At 39.5% G+C, this 24,532-nt stretch overlaps 1 protein-coding gene across 13 annotated transcripts in view; it reads right to left on the bottom strand.

Annotated features, from left to right (window-relative positions):
- tenm4 (teneurin transmembrane protein 4) overlaps positions 1–24,532 on the bottom strand; it is a 630,468-nt gene that overhangs the window by 90,305 nt on the left and 515,631 nt on the right. For all 13 annotated transcript variants that reach the window (XM_057839253.1, XM_057839252.1, XM_057839254.1 and 10 more), the window contains one exon: positions 12,922–13,094. In XM_057839253.1, the coding sequence (XP_057695236.1) occupies positions 12,922–13,094 (173 nt within the window). The remainder of the gene's footprint in view (positions 1–12,921; positions 13,095–24,532) is intronic.

The following is a 24,532-nucleotide window of genomic DNA, read 5'->3' as shown; positions in this document are numbered from 1 at the left end:
TTAACGCATGCGCTCTATAATGGCACCGTATTACGTATGCATTGAACTAAAAGGCTGAGTAGAGAGAATTTTGGCAGCCTTTGAAGCCTTTTTTTATTTGGCTAAAGCCTTACAATCCTTCTCTCAACGATCAGAAATGTCGTGGGAAGCAATGTGGGGAAGAAAGGTAGTAGTTGATCTATTTCTTAACACCCTACTTTATTTCCCAACGCTGAGAAGATATATCAATTGGTACCATTACGCACAGTCATGGTTGCACTTCCCATCATGCATTTGGGCAGAAGTTAAAACGCTGAATTATCATTTACTGAAAGCTCATAAAAATCCACTAGATGGGAATATTTAGTCACAATATACAAAGTCACATTTGTCCTTTAGGAATTACAAGTCTTTCTATCAGTGGATCCCTCTCACAGAAAGAATGTTAATAATGTAAATGCTATCTTGAGGATTTATTGTCATAATAAACAAATACAGTACTTATGTACTGTATGTTGAATGTATGTATTCGTCCGAGTTTTATTCATTTTTTTCTTAACGCGTTGCCAAAATATATATGATCGGGAAAAATTATCGGGAATGATTGGAATTGAATCGGGAGCAAAAAAAAAAAAAAAAAAAAGCAATCGGATCGGGAAATATCGGGATCGGCAGATACTCAAACTAAAACGATCGGATCGGGAGCAAAAAACATGATCGGAACAACCCTAGTTTTAACTCATTAGCGGTATAAAAGACACCTGTCCACAAACTCAGTCAGTCAGTCACACTCCAAACTCCACTATGGCCAAGACCAAAGAGCTGTTGAAGGACAACCGGGGAAAAATTGTAGACCTGCACTAGGCTGGGAAGACATACAAGACCACTGATAATCTCCCTCGATCTGGGGCTCCATGCAAGATCTCACCCCGTGGCGTCAAAATGATAACAAGAACGGTGAGCAGAAATCCCAGAACCACACAGAGGGACCTAGTGAATGACCCACAGAGAGCTGGGACCACAGTAACAAAGGCTACTATCAGTAACACAATGCGCCGCCAGGGACTCAAATCCTGCACTTCTAGACATGTCCCCTTGCTGAAGAAAGTACACGTCCAGGCCCCTCTGCGGTTCGCTAGAGAGCATTTGGATGATCCAGAAGAGGACTGGGAGAATGTGTTATGGTCAGATAAAACCAAAATATAATTTTTTGGTAGAAACACAGGTTTTTGTGTTGGGAGGAGAAAGAATACTGAACTGCATCCGAAGAACACCATACCCATTGTGAAGCATGGGGGTGGAAACATCATACTTTGGGGCTGTTTTTCTGCAAAGGGACCAGGACGACTGACCTGTGTAAAGGAAAGAATGAATAGGGCCATGTTTCGAGAGATTTTGAGTGAAACTCTCCTTCCATCAGCAAGGGCATTGAAAATGAGATTTGGCTGGTGTGTGAAAAGGTTGTGAAGAGTTACAGAAAATGTTTGGCCTCTGTCTTGCCAACAAAGGGTACATAACAAAGTATTGAGATGAACTTTTTGGTATTGACCAAATACTTTTTTCCCACCATGATTAGCAAATAAATTCTTTATAAATCAAACTGTGATTTTCTGTTTTTTTTTTTCCACATTCTGTCTCTCATGGTTGAGGTTTACCCACGTTGACAATTACAGGCCTCGCTAATATTTTCGAGTGGGAGAACTTGCACAATTAGTGGTTGACTAAATACTTATTTGCCCCACTGTATCTATTATTAAGGTGTCTATAATTCGACTAATTTAGGACAATTTTGCATCACAGAATCTGAAAATTAAATCCAGTTTTTTTTTGTTCAGGTCATTGTTTTATGATAGGTTGATTTCAAAACAAAAATATTTTCTCACCTATTGCATTTAATTTTTTTTACAGATATGTTGAGCTACAATGTGACAAAAACGTGTACATAGTTCGAAAACTTTGATTGAGCCAAACCAATGGTGTTATATCGGTTCAGGACGTAAAAATAGTCCAAACTCAGCTGGAAAAAAAAGTGTTGTTGATCAGTAGATGCTTTTTTTTTTTTTGGGGGGGGGGGGGGGGGGGGGGGGGGGGTATATTTTACTTACAATCCTTAATCTCCAAAGCCGCGTTGTGTCTGCTTGCATGTTTTATTTAGTTTGATCAAATCTTTTAAAAAGAACTTTTAAAAGAGCTTTTAAAAAGAGTTACAGTTGAGTACACTCTTTAATAGATACGATATACAAGTGATTTTCTAACCTTTGAAAGGTATCGTGGATAATAATAACACTCATTATCATTATCATGAGTGACAGGAAAGCAAGTGGGTATGTGGGTGGTACAGAATAGGATGATAATAGCAGGATAGGAAAGATTACTGTTTACTCTAAAACTCCACTTGTGGCACCATTTCAACTTTTTTCTCTCGCTCAGAGGGTTAAAATTCTTCTTGATAATCGCAGAACTCCAATGTCTCAACGTAAACTGTCTGCTCTGCACCCGCGAGGCATTCCGTGAACCTCGACCGTGTCAGGACTCAAACCTGCACCGCCAGCGCAGGAGGGATCCCAGTGACCACTCGGCTAAAAGCCCAGGCTAGCCGCTCCAGCTGCTACCACGCTGTCTTGAAGGCATCGGGAAGTAGCTTTTGTTGACATGCAAAGTGCTTCTTGCACCTGTTATCCTCAGTCCAGGAACCACTTATAATCAAAACAGCAATTAAACACAAGAGCGTCTGAAACGATAGCTCATTGCTAAACCAATTGATGTATAAGTCTAAATTAGTGGTCTTGCTAAAGGTACCGGACCTCGCAAGTTTCAAAGGTGCATTCACCGAACCCTTCGGAATTTCATATTAAAGCCATTTTTTTATCGAATTCAAAACCTAGCAAGCTAACATCTTAGTGAATCCTTGTTCAAATTTCTTCCAGATTTCTAATTTTTCTCCCATTGTTAATTTATTTGTTTTCTGGTTATGAGATCAATAGATTAAGTTATATAAGTGAACATCTTGGTTGTCACCCATTCTCATACAGTGGGGCAAATAAGTATTTAGTCAACCACCATTTGTGCAAGTTCTCCTGCTTGAAAAGATTAGAGAGGCCTGTAATTGTCAACATGGGTAAACTTCAACCATGAGAGATAGAATGTGGGAAAAAAAACAGAAAATAACATTGTTTGATTTTTAAATAATTTATCTTTTCTGGTTTTTCTAGCTGTTAAAGAGGTCTAACTTCTTCTAACGAGGTCTAACGAGGCTCCACTCGTTACCGGTATTAATGGCACCTGTTTTAACTCATTATCGGTATAAAAGACACCTGTCCACAACCTCAGTCAGTCACACTCCAAACTCCACTATGGCCAAGACCAAAGAGCTGTCGAAGGACACCAGAGACCAAATTGTAGACCTGCACCAGGCTGGGAAGACTGAATCTGCAATAGGTAAAACGCTTGGTGTAAAGAAATCAACTGTGTGAGCAATTATTAGAAAATGGAAGACATACAAGACCACTGATAATCTCCCTTGACCAACCATTAATTGTGCAAGTTCTCCCACTTATATTAGCGAGGGCTGTAATTCTCAACATGGATAGACCTCAACTATGAGAGACAAAATGTGGAAAAAAAAAAAAAAAAAAAAACAGAAAATCACATTGATTGATTTTTTAAAGAATTTATTTGCAAATCATGGTGGAAAATAAGTATTTGGTCAATACCAAAAGTTCATCTCAATACTTTGTTATGTACCCTTTGCTGGCAATAACAGAGGCCAAACGTTTTCTGTAACTCTTCACAAGCTTTTCACACACTGTTGCTGGTATTTTGGCCCATTCCTCCATGAAGATCTCCCCTAGAGCAGTGATGTTTTGGGGCTATCGTAGGGCAACACGGACTTTCAACTCCCTCCACAGATTTTCTATGGGGTTGAGATCTGGAGACTGGCTAGACCTCTCAAGGAACTTGAAATGCTTCTTAGGAAGCAACTCCTTTGTTGCCCTGGCTGTGTGTTTGGGATCATTGTCATGCTGAAAGACCCAGCCACCTCTTATCTTCAATGCCCTTGCTAATGGATGGAGATTTTCACTCAAAATCTCTCGATTCATGGCTACAGTCATTCTTTCCTTTACACGATCAGTCGTCCTGGTGCCTTTGCAGAAAAACAGCCCCAAAGAATGATGTTTCCACCCCCATGCTTCACAGTGGATATGGTGTTCTTCTGATGCATTTCAGTATTCTTTCCCCTCTAAACAAGAGAACTTGTGTTTTCTACCAAAGAGTTCTATTTTGGTTTCATCTGACCATAACGTATTCTCCCAGTCCTCTTCTGGATCATCCAAATGCTCTTTAGTGAACCGCAGACAAGCCTGCACGTGTACTAGCTTCAGCAGGGGGACACGTCTGGCAGTGCAGGATTTGAGTCCCTGGCAGCGCATTGTGTTACTGATAGTAGCCTTTGTTACTGTGGTCCCAGCTCTCTGTAGGTCATTCACTCGGTCCACCGGTGTGGTTCTGGGACTTTTGCTCACCATTCTTGTTATCATTTTGACGCCACGGGGTGAGCCCCAGATCAAGGGAGATTATCAGTGGTCTTGTATGTCTTCCATTTTCTAATAATTGCTCCCACAGTTGATTTCTTTACACCAAGCGTTTTACATATTGCAGATTCAGTCTTCCCAGCCTGGTGCAGGTCTACAATTTTGTCTCTGGTGTCCTTCGGCAGCTCTTTGGTCTTGACCATAGTGGAGTTTGGAGTGTTACTGACTGGGGTTGTGGAAAGGTGTCTTTTATACTGATAATGAGTTAAAACAGGTGCCATTAATACAGGTAACAAGTGGAGCCTCGTTAGACCTCGTTAGAAGAAGTTAGACCTCTTTGACAGCCAGAATTCTTGCTTGTTTGTAGGTGACCAAATACTTATTTTTCACTCTAATTTGGAAATAAATTCTTTAAAAATCAAACAATGTGATTTTCTGTTTTTTCCCCAATTCTGTGTCTCATGGTTGAGGTTTACCCATGTTGACAATTACAGGCCTCTCTAATACCCCTTTCCCACTGAAACTAGTGGGTCAATGCGCGTTTTTCCAAGCCGATGCATCCCACTAGCAATTGGCATTTGGCACCTTTCCCATTGACGAAAAAAGCCGTGTCTTTTTTTTTTTCCACCCGTCTAACCCCCACCCCTCCTCAGCCGTGCGTAAGGTGCCTGACGTCACCACGCCAAGATGCGCTTCGACAAGTGCGACTAAGTTAACAATGCAAAGCAACATGGAAGCCTCCTTTCCGTTTGTGTTCTGTTTTCATGCTTTTTACTGCATTAAATGGTCGAAATGCAGCAAAGGATCAACACTGTGCTTGTGCTGAGGTAACGTAGGCGACGTAAATTTTGGTTTGAAACTGAAAGGAGTCGTGTACGTCACAGAAGGAGGAGAAGAGCCTTTGTTTCATCTGTTATGGCTATTGCTAACGCTGCTACACCGACTGTTCGCCGTATGTGGATCCGGGCTAGAGCACATGGTTTTTGTTTTTTGTTATGACGCATCACGTACTAGCCCACGTCACCACGTAGATTAGGGTGTTGACTGTTGACCCGGGGTTTTGCTTTCACACTGCATGGCGATCAGAGCCGAGGTGATGTTAACGCGGGTCGCTTGGCGGGTTGATTGACACGGGTTGAGGCGGGTCGCTGCACCTTTCCCACTGCCACCAAAAGCCGATTGTTAGCGGGTTGACACGGGTTTTTTGGCCAGTGGGAAAGGGGTATAATATTCTCAAGTAGAAAAACTTGCACAATTGTTTGTTGACTAAATATTTATTTGCCCCACTGTATGTTTATAAGGTACCTAGTTTAGTTAGCACCTGTGGATAACATTGAGAGTCCAACTGAATGTAAAACAGGGCTTTTTAAGCGCCACAAAAGCTTTGGGAGCAAAATTTTAAAAGGGAGCAAATTTTGACAGAACACCGGGAGCGAAGGGGGTTGCACCGGTGAAAATGACTAGGAATGAATGAGTTAAAGGCAGTTTCAACACCAGAGGAAGTCATTGCAGGGTTTTAGGTGGGCGGCGTGCGGCAGTAAGCAATGTGTGATGACAGCTTTAGTACACCCCCTTCTGATTAAACGAGAGTGTTAGATATACTGTATGCCGTAATTAAACCACGCTTCTATCTGGCTGCAATCTTCCAAACGGCGGCGCGAGAGACAACAATTATTTTGTTACGTCGCAGCATTTTAGTACGACCGCATGAGTACTCTTGCCAGCTCTGCGGAACAGACAATAGCCAATTAATTAGCGGGCTGAGTTGCTGGCGCCGGCGGGCTGGCGAACAGATGTCCGAGGCAAGGTCGCGACACGGAGCTGACCGGCGGACGAGACGACAGAAACCAGAGCTGGACGTCTGAAGTTTCAGCTGTGAAAGGAGTCAGTAAGGTCCCAAAATGTAATCGATAAAGTGGTTGGGTACAAAGGAGGACGTCAGAACGTGTGAGTGCCCCGAAACAGATTGGGGAGTCTTGTATGTATCGCTGCCGTTGTGTGTCATGACACAAAATCAATATGTGTCCAATCTGCCTTGTAACACGTCGCACTTTCATTTGATTAACTTTTTACCTGCCACTGACGGTGGAAGACGTCCAGTAATTTATCACTAGGAGTGATAGCAGTGAATTATAATGTTTTGCTGCCATCAATCAAAACAAGCGCTTGTTGAAAGGAAATCGAAATCAGGCAGAAAAAAATGTTTTTTGGGGGGGTATAATTACAACGGGTTACGTTGCAAACTGTATCCAACTGGCAATTAACATATCGTCAGGGGTGAAAGTGGTTAGAATTTCTTGCCGGTGTTCTGACAAATTTTCCAACCCATCAAAAATTGCTACCTTGCGGTTTTGCGCATGCGCGTCATGTTAAAAATGGCCGCGAATGCAGCTATTCCAAAGTAAACACTACAAACTTTCTTTAAAGAAAGGAATATTTACTTAAGTTTGATCATGTAAAGACATGTACAAAAGTTCTCAGACACATCCTACCATGTTAGCTGCACACAGCAACTGCACCCCACGCTCTCACTGTTAACGACGTCGCCGTGTCGTTAAGTATTAATTTACGCCATTTCGTGTTGGAGATGTATGTTTATGATGTATCTAGTTTAGTTAGCACCTTTGGATAACATTGAGAGTCCAACTGAATGTAAAAGAGGGCATTTTCAGCGCCACAAAAGCTTTGGGAGCAAAATTTTATAAGGGAGCAAATTTTGACAGAACACCGGAACTCCCCGACGTGCAGGTCGCCACTGAGCCAGAAATTAAATTTTTTTTTTTTTTTTTTTTTTTTTTAAACTACTGAAATACAAAGAAAACAGTTTGGTCAGTTATTTGTATAACACATACAAAAACTGATTTTCATTCAAAAGTTTTGCAAAATAAATTAACAAAAACAGCTATAACCCCAACCGCCATCTCCTAATTTTTATTTTCCCTCATTTCTTCACATATTAAATACCAAATCTCAATTTTAACTACTTAAGAACATAGGATGTACGGTATATTAAAATTGAAGATAATATAATCATGTATTTTTTGTTGTGCTTTTTAATAATAAAGATATAAGCAACATACAGTCAGAAAAATAAGTACAAATGCGTATTATGCAGATTGAAATGGAATATATTTTGAACATCGCGCAAACATTATCTTTCTTAAATCATAAGGAAATGAAGGAAAAAGCGGCTTGGAAAATGAATGAATGAATGAATAAGGAAATGAATAAGTAGCCAAACTTAAATGAACAAATATAAATCCAAAGTGCACATTAACAGCTAAGATGGTCTGAACCTCCCCATCAGTGCAAATAAAGCTAAATATGATAAATAAGCCACCTTAACTCTTTCTTTGCTCTTAAAGATTTGATTGCCCCTTTTTTTTTGCTGTTTCGGAAAACATGCACATTTGAAGCAATCAGAGCTAACTATCTGGTGATCACATGTCAGTATGTCAGCCAATTGAACGGATAAATGAGTCCAGGTGTTTTTCTTTGCTACGTGCATTCGCACATTGACGTGATTCAACATCGTCAGACTCAGATAACTGCAGCAGCTGGGGAAACCTCCATGCCGTCCGTGGAATAAAATAAATGATAAATATCGGAATAAAATAAATAATAAATATCGGTGGAAACGGATTACGCTACACAAGCACTTTGTTATGCTTGTTGTTAACACTTGTGTATGTAAATCTGATGTTGGTACATTGTTTTCTTCTTGGAGATTAAATGCATGTGTGGCAGCTTTGTATATAATTTTTTTTTAAAATTTTTTTTTTACATAGCGTTTTAACAGTTGCCGTCATATTTTCGGAATCAAAGCACCGTATACAGGAACAGCGTTCCGGCCCTGAATCTTATACCGGAACTGCGTTCCGGCCCTGAATCTTATACTGGAACTGCGTTCCGACCCTGAATCTTACACCGGAACTGCATTCATGACTGTTCCCGCCCACTTTCACCCTTGCATATAGTGCTGAAGCTAACTATTATTCGAGTAATCTATCAATTAATTAGTTTGAATAATCTAGTAGTCAGAACATTTTTATGCATTGCAGAGTAAATTTTAGCAGATGTAAAATAAAGGCTTGTCAAGATCACGTTTTTTAACGAGCATTAAATGTGAATACAAAAAACAAATTACCGAGTACAATTTTCAAACTATGCAGAATTGCACTTTCATTTGCCCTGAAAATCGGACAGAATGACTGTGAATGCTTGAAGGTTCCCAGTCTAAATGGATTGGGCGTCGAGCACCGTCAATGCAGCCTTAAAGACCAAATGTGAAGTAATTTCATAAAATGCCAAATAGGGTCACAGTTAAAGTAATTAAACATTTAAAAAAAAAATAAAGCATGAAAAAATAATTTATATGTTGTATATTTGACAAAATAATCGCGTTTCTGAAGTTCGAGCCTGAAAGGGGACGAACCCGGAAGTGATACGTCACACCGAGAACAGTGATGGCAGCGCTCCATACGGCTGCCGTACACAGCCCTTCAAACAATGATTCAAATAGCGATATAAGCGATAGATCGAGCGCAAGGGAGGAGATCCAAGTTTCTCAAGAGTTGGAGGAAGAGGAGGAGGTTGGAATTTTATGTTGGACCGTACATGTATTAGCCAGACGCTAATCAAGATGCAAACAATGTGCCCAGACTACCTGACATGGAATGGAGACAAGACCCATTGAGATTACAAGATTGGTAAGATAAAGGCTGTTATTAGTTTTATGATTTGAAGCATGTCATTTAAATAAACCACCTTCTATTGCCTGGGATAAAAGAAAAGTTTTGACGAATTCATAAGTGTAGGCAAAATGAACTCAATACAACGATGATCGGGGATTGCCACGAGTTAGCTTTCGGCTAACGTCGCTACCTTCTACTGTTCATTCCACAACAGTTGGCAGCTCTGCTTTGACAAAGTCATCAGTCATCTATCCAAAAATCACAATTTTTTGCAAATCCTTGATCGTAAGCAGACCAGTTGAGGAAGCAGGCATTTCCGAAGTGTTTGTAGCAGAGAACATTACTCGACGATGGCATGAAATTCATTCGCTTCATGCGAAAGAAAGATGTCCATTTACGTGCCCTGCTATCCTTTGGCCACTCATACAACTTTTCTTTGGATTGAGAACAATACATCGCCACACAATACTGTTCTATGGTGGACTTCCCTCGCAGTTCTCTGTGTGACGTAATTTCCGAAGATTGTCGAAGAAAAGCATTTTCTTTGTCAAGGGCGTTGCTATTGATTACACAAAGAATCTGAAAGGGTTGCGTGAAGAAAAAAAAAAAAAAAAAACGAAAATATGCTTATAATTTTTTAGCCATTGATATTATTCAAAAACATGGTTGGCCAAACTTACTTCACATTTGGTCTTTAAGCCTGAATTATGCTCCCGCTTTGCAGTGAGGGCGCAGCGACTACACCCCACATTGCCCCTGGTGCTGCGTCACCAGTAGGTAGATGGCGATGTAGTGTAAAGCGCTTTGAGCGCCTTGAAAGGTGGAAAAAGCGCTATGCAAGTATAACACCATTTACCATTTGGTATTCGATGGTTCTCCGGCCAGGTGACGCGTTGCTCTGTAATTCAGCACCAAGCCACTAGAGGGGTGTGGCGTTACGTTTGTACGGTTTTGGGGCATATTGTTGACTTCCTCTTGTCTAGTTTAACGGAGAAAAAAAAATAAACAATGCAAGAATGTGGATCTTCAGCTCATCAACATTGAATGAATGAATCCTACAAATGTTGAGGCGCAGGCGACGCAGAAGACTGTTTCGAGGCGGTCTGTCCAACTTTTGATGCCGCATAGAGAGTTCTAGCCTCGGATGGAAACCAGCTAGCTTTGTCTGCTAGCTTCAAATTGGTGTCGAGCACTGCGTCCAGCGTTTTGTCCGAGGTCTGCAATGCCGTCCAGCCCAATTTGTTTGCCGTGTTCTACAACCAGCCAGTGGGAAGCCATAGCAGATTCCTGGCGTCTATGGAACTTCCCAAACTGCGTTGGAAGCCTTGATGTTAACGTTATCATAAAAGCACCGAGGCACTCTCAATCAGTGATGATGTATCGTGTGTGAACTGTTGAAAATTAAACATCAAAACAACTCTTTTGGCAATAAACCTGTGCTTTATTCTTCAGATACTTGAAGTGTGACACGTAAATAAGTCACAGACTCACAGCAAACAAATGTACACAATAAATGATGAAGTGCACCAACCAAAAATATGACATGAAGTGATAAAAAGCTGGCAGTTTTTGGCCGACTGGGTCACCGCTTCGTGTGGCCACTCGATTCCAGACACACATGTCTCGGTGGTTCTTCCATTTTTTTATTCAATCGCTGACCTTGCCATTTGGCAATCTTTATGATGTCTTGACAAGACTTCAATGATACTCCCGTCGGCTTGGTCCATTTTTGCGTGTAGAAAAATAATGTTTGATTCTATTCTGCAATAGCGGTGATTTCGCGCTTAACCGGAAACAACAACCAATCACAGTCCATTTCCGCCACGTCATATGCGTCGACTTGACGCTAGGGTTTGAAAATTCAATAGGGTCATAAATCGGGTCTTCCTTGACGGCGCAGGTCTGACGCGGAAGCATAACTCGGCCTTTAGAGTTAACTGACACACTATTTTGGTGGAAGAGTTTGGTAGCAACTTGTTGGTCCATTTTTTTTTTTTTTTTTAAAAAAGACATTGACACCTTTTCAAAACCATATCTCAATTCTTGGCAGGAGCATATGGCGGAAAACACAGACAAGACTGAAAAAGCAGTTTCTGCTCTTGCACACCTCTTTAAAATAAACTGCTGTATTTTAAGCCAAAAGAACTGTTGTGCTTGATAGAACAATATGTCTCTATGCTGCCATAGCAGATTAATGGCGCACTAAGCCTCCGAACTATTTTTAATTTGTCCGTTTTACCCTGAAAACCCCCGTTTACAGACATCGCGCAACCGCTTTTGTTTCAACCTAACCATACAAAGAAGGGAAGTAATTTGTTATTCAAAATGTCTTTCATTTTTAGCTTAGAATCAATAATTGATGTCTAAATTTTAGTTAAAAAAAAAAAAAAAAAAAAAACTTAAAAAAATTATTCACTCGCATATTTTAAAATTTTAAACAAATTACGTCACAACGAAAAATTTGGCGTCTGTAAAAAAGTCTTGGATATCTACCTCATAACTATCGCTTAATTGTATTATTTTTTTTTTTGTTACTGTTGAATTTTCCCCGATATGTTTGATGATAATTGATCCAAACAAAAAAAAATTGAAAAATAAAGTTTAAAATGAAAAAGAAAATCTCAACCACTCCTTGTTGTCTGCGATTTTTGCATTGCAACCCTTGTTATATCACTATGTTTCACCCATAAAATTAAAAAAAAAAAAAAAATCCGGCTGTGGCCATTCACAGCTGTGTCTTGACACTCGGTGATACATGCTACATGGGAGTTTTTGGATCGAAACAAGGGAAGTACGTGATAATATCTCGTTAAAATCGTGGCGTCTTTAATTCTGCTCTCGGGTGTTCTCGCCTTCAATTAGGGTTTTGCTGTTTAAAAAACAAAAAACAAACAAACAAACAAACAAACAAACAAAAAAGCCTTCCTGTTCAAAATTTTTGTTCCCCCAGAAAATTGAGATTTTCAGCTTTCCAACGATGTATCACAGATGCATTTCGGACAGTTTTGAAAGTTGGCCAAATTGAGGGTCTCAGAGCGGAACTTCAAGTCACCTGAGTGTTTTCCGCCATATCGATAACGTTTTGGGATGCAAAGTATCACGATATATCACCATTCTGATATTTTGTCATTACCCCTAATATTTATACTCCAAAAAAACATGTTTTCATGTTTTCAGATGTAAGGGACTTTGGTCTTTTCTATTGTAAATAAATGTGCTTCAAAGCTAAATTCAGATTAGATTCATGAAGTTATTCAAAAACACAAACTCATTGGCAGCCATTGATGGCGATAGACGTCCGATCCATTTGGACTGGACGTCTATTGCGGTCAATGACGCTGAAACAGCTAATGTACGCCGAGAGATACGTACCATTTAATAAATAGTCAAGCCTTGAAAAAGAAAATCAATATTCTTACAGCAATCATCCATCTTTTTATTGCTTACATTTGACTGAGCGGATTTCCCAGCACTCGCAAATGCAACATTTGACCTCGAATAACCACGGGCTAGCTGAGTTTAAATCAATAGTGTTGTTGTATTCTTCCGAATCAATAGGAAGCTTAAGCACTAAAAAATGCGATGAGCGCCGAAAAATTGAACGATTAAGAAAGAAATAGAAAACATATCCACGTCAAGGTTAAAATGTTGTTTGGACCAGTGTCTGTTTTCTATGTACTTTGCCAAACATTTAAATTAAAATGACAGATACTCACCCTGCATGAGCGTGTAGAAGGTGCCCGAGGCCGACAGGTTGGTAGTGACCGTCACGTCTTCCTTGGCGGCGCCCTCTGCCTGGACATGGACGGCGCTGTCAGTGTCTGAGCGGTAGCTACTCACGCGGCCTGTTGGGTGAGTGACGTTGGTCAGACGGCCGAAACTGTCGTACCTGCGCAAACAAGAAAACATGGGATTAGAAATAACAATAAATATCTTGACTTGGACAGCTTTTTTTTTTTAAACATTTAGATCCTCAAGTAAAGTATGTTTCACTCACTACATAAAAACCGATAGGTATTGAATAATAATTGAATGATAATTGGATTAGCGGCGGGGTGGCAGAATGGTTAGCACGTCCACGTCACAGTTCTGAGATCAAGGGTTCAATCCCGGGCTCCGGTCTTCATGTGTGTTCTCCCTGTGCCTGCGTGGGTTTTCTCCGGGTACTTCGGTTTCCCCCTTCATCCCAAAAATATGCCTGGTAGGCTGATCGAAAACTCTAAATTGTCCCTAGGTGTAAATGTGTGCGCACAAATGGTTGTTCGTCTCCTTGTGCCCTGTGATTGGCTGGCAACCGATTCAGAATGTACCCCGCCTACTGCCTATAATTAACCGGGATTGGTTCCAGCACCCCTGTGACCCTAGTGAGGATAAGCGGCTTGGAAAATGAATGAATAATTGAATTATGTATAATTATACGTATTCATCCATGGCTGTAGCTTGTTCCCAAAGGCTAGGTTCATACTACTGGTCTTAATGCACGAATCCAATTTTTTCATGTTTTTCCGACTCACACACACACACGATGGATATATAGATTCAACATACAGTACATAGGGACTGTATTTGTTTATTATAGCAATAAATCAACAAGATGGCATTAACATTATTAACATTCTGTTAAGCGATCTGTTAGAAAGACTTGTAGTTCTTAAAAGATAAATGTTAGTACAAGTTATAGAAATTTTAAATTAAAACCCCTCTTAATGTTTTCGTTTTAATAAAATATGTAAAAATTTCAATCAAAAAATAAACTAGTAGCCCGCCATTGTTGATGTCAATAATTACTTACACAATGCTCATGGGTGCTGAAGCCTATAAAATCAGTCGCACCCAAGCGCCAGCAGAGGGCGGCAAAACTCCATAAAACACAACATGTGAGCATTTCACTGTACTGTCATTTAAATCTGAGCGGGGCATGTGCGTTAATTGCATCAAATATTTTCACGTGATTAATTAAAAAAATTAATTACCGCACATTAACGCGATAATTTTGACAGCCCTAATATATATATATATATATATATATATATATATATATATATATATATATATATATATATACAGTGCCCTCCATAATTGTTGGCACCCCTGGTTAAGATGTGTTTTTTAGCTTCTATTTTTTTTTTTTAATTCAAATAATATGGGACCTTATTGGAAAAAAAGAAAAATCCAACCTTCAATACATGTGCATTTATTCAGTGGGGAAAAAATCCCACATATAGAAATAATTATTTGACATCAAATAATGTGTGTCACAATCAGGGGTCGCGTTAACCGAATATTTTCCGTCGTTGACCGGTTTTTTAAAACGGTGACGGAAAAAACTCAAGTCCATCCGTCATTTTGACAGGTTGCAATTCACACCCCAGACCACAGGGTGGCGAGTGAGCATATTAATTAGCTATTGTCTCTCTTGATGCATGACGTCGTTGGCCTTACTCGAAAAAATGTCAAGGCAACTGAGTGTTTGCCTGGCACGGCCAGACTGTTCTCCCTGTATTTTTCAAACACTGAGAGAAAAGTCTGGGACACAGCCTCTCGAGTAGGTACAAAATCAATCGACAAATCAGATTTGTTTATTTGCGTGACGTGTTCTTCACGAGCAACGTCACTCTTGCGCGCCGAAAGTCGTCTCTGCAACAACACGGATGGCGAACGGCAGAGCCGAGAATATGCTCCAATCCGCGGTAAATTCAGTTTTAAATGAGCTTAAACACATCGACACGAGACATTGACAACAGTCTGTCTCGCGCTAGCCATGTTGAATAAACTCTGTTCTCCTCGTATGTTTACTTCCGCGCGCAAGTCCCTCGTCCTGCCCTCGTCGCTTTGCTAACGGCACGTCTGCCCGTCACTGATTGGTGCACTCCGCTGTCTGTTTGCCTCTTGTTAAGCTTGTTCGGACAGAATATTAATAAAAAATGAATGAAAACTAAATACTATTGAATATGTCATTATTATCATTTTAAAAATGTAAGTGACGGGTAAAAATAGATTATGACCGGATTTTTATGACACTGTCAGTCAAAATGACAGACAACGAAAAAGTCTAGCGCAACCTCTGGTCACAATTATTAGCACCCCTGGTGTTAATACTTTGTACAACCCCCTTTTGCCAACAAAACAAGGTCTGGGGACTGAGATGAGATGAGATTAGATTAAAAACATTCCTATTCAACAAAGTTTATGGTCAGGCTAGTTGAAGTCGGAGTAGACTCAAAGTTTAGTCTAAGATGCACTAGAAGCTATAAAGCTGGGGGAAGTACAGCCACTGAGTTCGATCTCCTTTTTCTCACTCTACCTACCACTTTATTTCTATTTTCCAATGTTAATATCTAGTTGTCTAGTCTCTTCATCACTAGTCATCCGGTGTCCCCTTTCCTATTTTTCAGCTGCAGCCTCCTGACTGTCCAGACCCTTGGCTGGATGGACGTCCTCGTTGCTACCCCCGTCTCATCTGCCTAGATGGACCTCTTCTTGTTCCTTTACTCCACTGCATCTTTACGGACTGTAACTTCACCTGCTAATTCCCATTAGCAGTCCTGGGGCTTCCTGTCAATCCGTCCTGGGAGTGGATCTCTCCTGACTGTGGTACTCCCCAAGTTTTCTCACTTTCTCCCAAAGACTCTGGAGTTTTTGGAGTTTTTCCGTGCCGATATGGAGGGTCTAAGGATGGGGGGTACCCAGGACTTGAATTTATTTATTCATCTTTGTTGCTTCATTTGCTGTTTCTGATTGTGTATCATATTGCCTTTAAGGCAACGTTGTTGTGATCCAGGGCTCTACAAATAAAATTGAATTGAATAGATGGCCATGGGAGGAGCTTGATTTTCTGTCTGGGGAACCATTTCTGTGTAGATTTTGCCATATGTTTAGGGTCATTGTCTTGCCGAAAGACCCAGTGACGACCCATCTTCAGCTTTCGGGCAGAGGGCAACAGATTTTGATTTCAAATGTCCTGGTATTTCAAAGCAATTATGATGCCATGCACCCTAACAAGGTTCCTGGGCCTTTGGAAGAGAACCAGCCCCACAGCATCACTGACCCACCCCCAGACTTCACAATGGGTATGAGGTGCATCTTTCGTGGCACGCCAGACCCACTTAGAGTGTTTGGTGCCAAAAAGCTCAATCTTGGTCTCATCTGACCAAAGCACACGGTCCCATCATGAATACTTTGAAATACCAGGACATTTTAAATCAAAATTTGTTGCCCTCTGCCCGAAAGCTGAAGATGGGTCGTCACTGGGTCTTTCAGCAAGACAATGACCCTAAACATATGGCTAAATCTACATAGAAATGGTTCACCAGAAACAAAATCAAGCTCCTCCCATGGCGATCTCAGTCCCCAGACCTTGTTTTGTTGGCAAAAGGGGGTTGTACAAAGTATCAATACCAGGGGTGCTAATAATTGTGACACACATTATTTGATGTCAAATAATTATTTCTTTATGTGGGATTTTTTCCCCACTGAATAAATGCACTGATCGAAGGTTGGATTGTTCTCTTTTTTTTCATTAAGGTCCCATATTATTTGAATTAAATTAAAAAATAAATTAAAAAAAAAATATTAGAAGCTAAAAAACACATTTTAACCAGGGGTGCCAATAATTATGGAGGGCACTGTATATATCACTCTTCCATCACCTTCCCCCATCTCCCCCTGATAGAGTGGGTGTGTATACATGCTGTATATAAATATATATACACACATATACTGTATATGGCGGATAATAGAGACAAGGCTGAAAAAGCAGTTTCTGCTCTTGCAACCCGCTTTAAAGTAAAAACTGCTGTATTTTAGGTCAAAAGAACTGTTGTGTTTGATAGAACAATATGTCTATATGCTGCCATAGCAGTTTCATTGTGCATTAAGCCCCTGAGCTATTTTGTCCATTTTACCCTGGAGACCCCCGTTTACAGACACCATGCAACCGCTTTTGTTTCAACCCAGCCATAAAAAGAAGGTAAGTAATTAAATTTATCATTCGAAATGTCCATCATTTGTAGCTTAGAATCATTAATTGATGTCTAATATTTTGTTTTAAAAAAAAACCAAAAGTTTTTAACAAAATTATTCACTTATATATTTTAAACTTTAAACAAATTACATCACAATGAAAAAATAGTGTCTGTAAAGAGGTCACGGGTATCTACCTCATAACTATTGCTAAATTATTTTTTTGTTACTGTCGCATTTTCCCCGATATTTTAGGTGATAAATAAGAGAACCAAACAAAGAAAAATCGAGAGAGAAAAAAAAAACTTTCTAAGGGGAAAATCTCGACCACTCCTTGACGTCTGCGATTTCTGCATTGCGACCCTTGTTATATTTCTGTGTTTCACCCATAAAATCCCCCAAAAGTCCGGGTGTGGCCATTCACAGCTGTGTCTTGACATGGTTTTTGGATCGAAACAAATTAAGTAAGCGATAATATCTCGTTAAAATCATGGCGTCTATAATTATGCTATCTAATGCTCTCACCAATAATGTTGTTATTAATTGATGTATTCATTCATATATTATTTATATATTACATATACAGTATGTATATATGTTTATATATAAAAGTTATATAAAAAAAAAAATAATAATGAATATTTAAAACATTGATATAATAATAATAAGGGTGTTTTTGAAATGACCAAAAATAGTCATTTTCTCTGTAAAGGCTTCAAAGAATCGATAGCTGTTATAAGTCAAATTTTTATTTTATTTTATTTTATGTAAAAAAAATTTTTTTTTAAATGATTCATTGAGGCATTTCTTTTGTAAAATACTCTACATGTTAAAATCTTTGTCACTGGGATTGCTTTTCTCTATAGCACAGGACTTCTTTTTCCTGCTTTCTTTCAGAAAGAAAGCTGACCAATACGCGGGGTCTGAAAGGCAAATTGTTGTTGGATTATCTTTAAATACCCGTATTTATACCCGTACCTGTATTTATCAATTAAACCTGAGCAGGTCAGGCAAGTGGAAAAACTAAGCGCCTGGGTCCGAGATATAAATACCTGGATGAGCACTAACTATCTTCTACTTAACCCTGAAAAGAAAGAAGTCCTTATAATAGGCCCGAAAAGTGTGAGAGACTCTTTAGCTGCCCAGATAGTCACTCTGGACAATGTAAGTGTAGCCTCCAGCACCACAGTTAAAAACCTAGGAGTTCTATTTGACCCTGACTTATCGTTAAAAGCACACATTAAACAAACCTGTAGAACGGCTTTCTTTCACCTGCGCAACATCGCCAAAATTAGAAATATTTTATCTAAAAGCGATGCAGAAAAATTAATTCACGCGTTCGTTACATCGAGATTGGATTACTGTAACTCCCTACTTGCAGCTTGTCCTAAAAGTTCTCTAAAAGGTCTTCAGCTAGTCCAAAACGCAGCAGCAAGACTTTTAACAGGAACCAATAGAAGAGAGCACATCACCCCTGTGCTCCAGGCACTTCACTGGCTTCCAGTCGAGTTTAGAATTAAATTTAAAATACTCCTTCTTACATTTAAGACCATTAATGGGTTGGGGCCATCTTATCTCACCGATGCTCTGGTTCCATACCGCCCCAACAGAACACTCAGAATGCAGGTCTACTGGTAGTTCCCAGGGTTTATAAAAGTACTGTCGGAGCTAGAGCCTTTAGCCACCAAGCCCCTGTTTTATGGAATCAGCTTCCAGCTAGTATTAAAGAAGCCGAGACAGTCTGCACATTTAAGATTAGATTAAAAACGTTCCTATTCGACAAAGCTTATGGTTAGGCTAGTTGAAGTCGGAGTAGACTCACAGTTTAGTCTAAGCTGCACTAGAAGCTATAATGCTGGGGGAAGTACAGCCGCTGAGTTCTATCTCCTTTTCTTACTCTACCTACCACTTGTCTTACTTTATTTCTATTTTCCCCCTTGTCTTACTTTATTTCTATTTTCCAATGTTAATATCTAGTTGTCTAGTCTCTTCATCACGAGTCACCTGGTCTCCCCTCTCCCCTCTGGGGAGGGGCTATTTTTCAGCTGCAGCCTCCTGACTGTCCGGACCCCTGGCTGGATAGACGTCCTCGCTGCTACCCCTGTCTCATCTGACTAGAGGGACCTCTTCTTGCTCCTTTACTCCACTGTATTTATACGGACTGTAACTTCGCTTGCTAATTCCCATTAGCAGTTCTGGGGTTCCTGTCTATCCGTCCTGGGAGTGGATCTCTCCTGACTGTGGTACTCCCCGAGGTTTCTCATTTTTCTCCCAATTGACTCTGGAGTTTTTGGAGTTTTTCCTTGCCGGCATGGAGGGTCTTAAGGATAGGGGATACCCAGGACTTGAACTGTATCTATTCATCTTTGTTGCTTCATTTCTAATTATGTATCATATTGCCTCTGTAAAGCCCTTTGAGACTTCTGTTGTGATTGAGGGCTATACAAATAAAATTGAATTGAATTGAATTGAAATACCCGCTACTTTTTGAGCAGAATTCTAGCTTTGTATAGGCTAATGTTCCTATTGTTAAAAGCACAAAAGTGTGTAATAAACAACTAGCACATTTATATATTGCATTTTTTTTCTTACTGTACCGAAAATGAACCGAACCGTGACTTCAAAACCGAGGTACGTACCGAACCGAGATTTTTGTGTACCGTTACACCCCTACATATGATACATGTTTTTGGGAGGTTATTTTGAGATTTAGAGGGTTTTTAGGGGTACTTACATGGTTACTCCCGACTTATGTGGAAATTTGGGTTACGTCGCCAGTGTAGGAACGGAACTTGTTCGTAACCTTGGGACTACCTGTAGTTGCACTTCTGCCACCCAGAACAGTCACGACAGTCAAAGAATATTAGAGTGAGCTTTGTTAAACTTTTTAGTATGTTAGCCACAGAGTAGAGCAGGGCGGTAAACCGAAAATTTACCGTCACCGAAATTCTTAACGATGACCGACGTAATTTTGACCATGTCTGTAAATTCGGTAAATTAATAAAACAAGAAAATAGTCTTTTCATCCCGCTTTGATTCTGTGTTGTTCGTCTATGTTCATTCCCCTTTAAGAAAGCAGTGAATGTGCTTACGTTGGGAGTCACGTGATCATCAGGAAGCCAATCAAACAAAATCCCGGTAAGCTAACGCTAGCAGCTAACGCTACAAGCAAAACGTGATGGAGTGTGGCTTAAGGGAGGTTCACCAAACTTGCAACCGACATTTAGTAGACTCTTGGTGGCATCCAGACGGGCTTTCACCCGCTGTCCTCCTTTGTTCTCACGATTTCCGGAGATGGTGCTTTCTACTGGTAGCCAGGCTAACGCTAGCTAGCGGCTAATGCTACAAATGAACGTTATGGAGTCGGATAGAGGCTCTAACCTTGTCGAAACGGCTGAACTTAATGAGTGGATTGGGCACGGACTGCATCTAGCAATTACTATGTGGCGTTATTTTGTATCTGTCTGTGTGTGTGATTCCTCTGATAGCTTTTGTGATGGTAAAGAATTCTGCATAAAGTACAATCCAACGGCGAAACTTATAATGACCGAGAAATGGCCCCAGCTATTTTTATTGTGCGTGCATTTATGAAAAAATGCACTGGGGGGGGGGGGCTTAAACCATAAAGTAAACACTTGTATTTAATAATTATATCACAGCAGCCATTAACAATAAGTTGTCTTTTTGAAGTGTACTGTTCAAGCTGCAAGTCATTTGTGTTACAATTACATGTTTGCACAGGCATATTGATTTTGACAATGTACATTGTTCAAGTCATACATGCTGTTATAAATTTTCATACTTGAATTCTTATTGCTTACAATACATTTTTATTAGGGCTGTCAAACGATTAAAATTTTTTAATCGAGTTAATTACAGCTTAAAAATTAATTAATCGTAATTAATCGCAATTAATCGCAATTCAAACCATCTATATAATATGCCATATTTTTCTCTAAATTATTGTTGGAATGGAAAGATAAGACGCAAGATGGATATATATTTTCAACATGCGGTACATAAGGACTGTTTGTTTATTATAACAATAAATCAGTTCTAAATCAGTTATAGAAATTTTATATTAAAACCCCTCTTAATGTTTTCGTTTTAATAAAATTTGTTAAATTTTCAATCAAAAAATAAACTAGTAGCCCGCCATTGTTGATGGCAATAATTACTTATACTATAAAATCAGTCGCACCCAAACGCCAGCAGAGGGCAGCAAAACTCCGCAAAACACAATTAACAAGTGGGCCTTTCACTCTAGTGACATTTAAATATGTCTGAGCTGGGCAAGTGCGTTAATTGCGTCAAATATTTTAACGTGATTAATTTAAAAAATTAATTAACGCCAGTTAACGCGATAATTTTGACAGCCCTAATTTTTATAAATTTAATGTTTAGACTGCATGTACAATTGTTAAATACAGTATATCAAATTGAATGCTGGTAAATAAATCAACAAGAAATAGTTAATCTGTATTTCATGCATTGATTCAGATTTTCAAATTATATAACAGTCCGCTTGGGCGAATTTATCGTCATTTATCGTTATCGAGATAAATCTGCTCAATTTATCGTGATACATGTTTAAGGCCATATCGCCCAGCCCTACCACAGAGTGATCATATGTACTGAACCCTCCCAAAATGTGGGCCTAGTGCCTCCCTAAAATTGCTAGTACAAAGCACTCATCTACAAACTGTCAAAGAAGAGATGAAGAACGCCCTGCCACAATTCCACCCAAGTGCTTTTTACTGCTCGACACGTGAGCGTCGCATCACCTCATCTCATTAAGCAGCGTGGAGGAACAACCCGGCCGGCTCACCTCCACCTGAAAAGCAGCGTTTATGACACGCGGCCACGCGACTGGGCCAGATTGTTTCATCCGGCTCCTGACGGCCCATCAGCGGCGAACAATTTGAAAGCTGTCACCGCATCACTGTTCCAGAATGCGGTCGACGCCAGCGCCGCATTACGCCGGGATGAAGAGCGATCACGCGTGCTGAATAGCGATTGAAAATGAGATCTCTTTGCATGTTGCCTCCTGCCACACTAAAGCCTTTAATAAATGAGGCTGGCGGGCGGGCTCTGCTTTATTTCCTCAGCACTGCCATCTCAAATATCCAATATGGACAGGAAAGAGCGGGAGAGGAATCATCTCCCGGAGATAAAAGTAATCCGAGCCCAGCCGCACTACGGGAGCAGTTTAGTCTTCCGCTTCCGAAGAGGCTAAATGCTAATGACCAGAAATTACCCGATGTTTCAATATGGACTGAGAATTGTTGTTTTGGTTAGCTAAAATACTGGATGATAACGTTTGAGTGCCATTGACGGCGCTAGACGTCCAATCTATTTTGAGTTGTCGAGGCTAGCAGCGAATGATTGCTAACAAACAAAGCTCAAGATGTTGAATTTTAGATTAGTTTTACTGTTCTTTACACGGAAACTAAGAGGCTACCTGCAATTGAAAAATGACCTTTATGTTTGTTTCAAGGAGCAATTTTTAGGGGAAGTTTTACTTTTTTACTTTGGCTAATTATATGTTTTTTCTTTTTGAAATTGGAGCCTCAAATTGCCCGAAATTAACAGAAAGTAACTCGATATCAAGAGAAAGTGACCCCAGAAATGCCCCAAGATCAACAGGAAGTGACCTGAAATGCCCTAAAACCAACATGAAGTGACCCCAAAAGCCTCCCAACACATTTAGCTTTTTATACTAATTTTTAGGGCTGTCATAATTATCGCGTTAACAGGCGGTAATTAAAAAAAAAAAAAAATTTTATTAATCACATTAAAATATTTGACGCATTTAACGCACATGCCCCGCTCAAACAGATTAAAATGACAGCACAGTGTAATGTCCACTTGTTACTTGTGGTTTTTGGTGTTTTGTCGCCCTCTTCTGGCGCTTGGGTGCGACAGATTTTATGGGTTTCAGCACCATGAGCATCGTGTAATTATAGACATCAACAATGGCGAGCTACTAGTTTATTTTTTGATTGAAAACTTTACAAATTTTATTAAAATGAAAACATTGAGGGGTTTTAATATGAAATTTCTATAACTTGTAATAACATTTAAAAGAACTACAAGTCTTTTTATCAATGGATCGCTTTAACAGAATGTTAATCATGTAGATGCCATCTTGTTGATTTATTGTTAGAATAAACAAATACAGTACCTATTTACCATATGTTAAATGTATATATCCGTCTTGTGTCTTATCTTTCCATTCCAACAATAATTTACAGAAAAATATGGCATATTTTATGGATGGCTTGCATTGCGATTAATTATGACTAATTCATTTTTAAGCTGTAATTAACTCGATAAAAAATTTTAATCGTTTGACAGCCCTACTAATTTCATCTTTGATTTTATCATTATGCTATTGCAGTTGTTCTTAACCTTGCTAAAGGTACCGAACCCCACGGGTTTCACTGGTGCATTCACCGAACCGTTCGGAATTCCATAATAAAGCCATTCTTTTACGAATTCAAAACCGGGCAAGCTAACATCTAAGTGAATTCCTGTTGAAATTGCTTCCAGATTTCAAATTTACCACAAATAATCTTGCCTTTTGTTGTTGTTGTTTTTCACGTTGGGAAATGAAACTCATTTCATTCCACACTAGTTTTCTTGTCTACATTCTAATTTTATTGCTGTCAAAATTATCGCGTTAACAGTTTCTTTTTTTTGATTTTTTTTTTAATTATCTACGCAGTTCACATTGTCTGCATGTCTATTATACCTTCCACTAAGCCAGTGCTTCTCAATTATTTACTGTTACGCCCCCCCAAGGAAGACATAAATGTTTCGCACCCCCCCAACTCTCTGCCGCCACTGTAAATAGTATCATTTGTCTATAATATTACTATTATAAGTACGCCTCAGCCTAACATTGTGTCCTTTTTTTCTATTGAAGAAAAAAAGTAACATAGATCAACTTATAATAAAGTATAACTTTATTAACATTGTTTTGCTTGTAACAGAAAAGACTTAACGCGCATCAATTTGCCTGAAGTAAAAAATAAAAAAAAATTTAAAAAAAAGTCACATCCAAACTGTAAAAATACACTCAAGGTACATTTTTGACCATTTGATACTGAAAAATAAAATGTAATAAAATCAGTAAATAATAGCAAATTCAAATTGATTAGAAACATTTACTCTTCAGGAAAACATGCCAAAAAATTTGACCGAAAAAAACAACTGAATAGAAGGGGGGAAAAGTGTCTTCGGACAGAAGGAAAGTTTTTATTTTCGCTGATTCACCACAGTGCTCACTGGTTTACTGATATAACACTGACAAAGCGGGACGATTGTGACAATTGTGGCAATATTCGGCACGTTTTCGCTGAA

This window comes from Corythoichthys intestinalis, chromosome 6 (genome assembly GCF_030265065.1).
Source record: "Corythoichthys intestinalis isolate RoL2023-P3 chromosome 6, ASM3026506v1, whole genome shotgun sequence".
Lineage (NCBI taxonomy): Eukaryota > Metazoa > Chordata > Actinopteri > Syngnathiformes > Syngnathidae > Corythoichthys > Corythoichthys intestinalis.
Note: the sequence above shows the minus strand (reverse complement) of the source record. Positions and strands in the feature narration are given on the sequence as shown.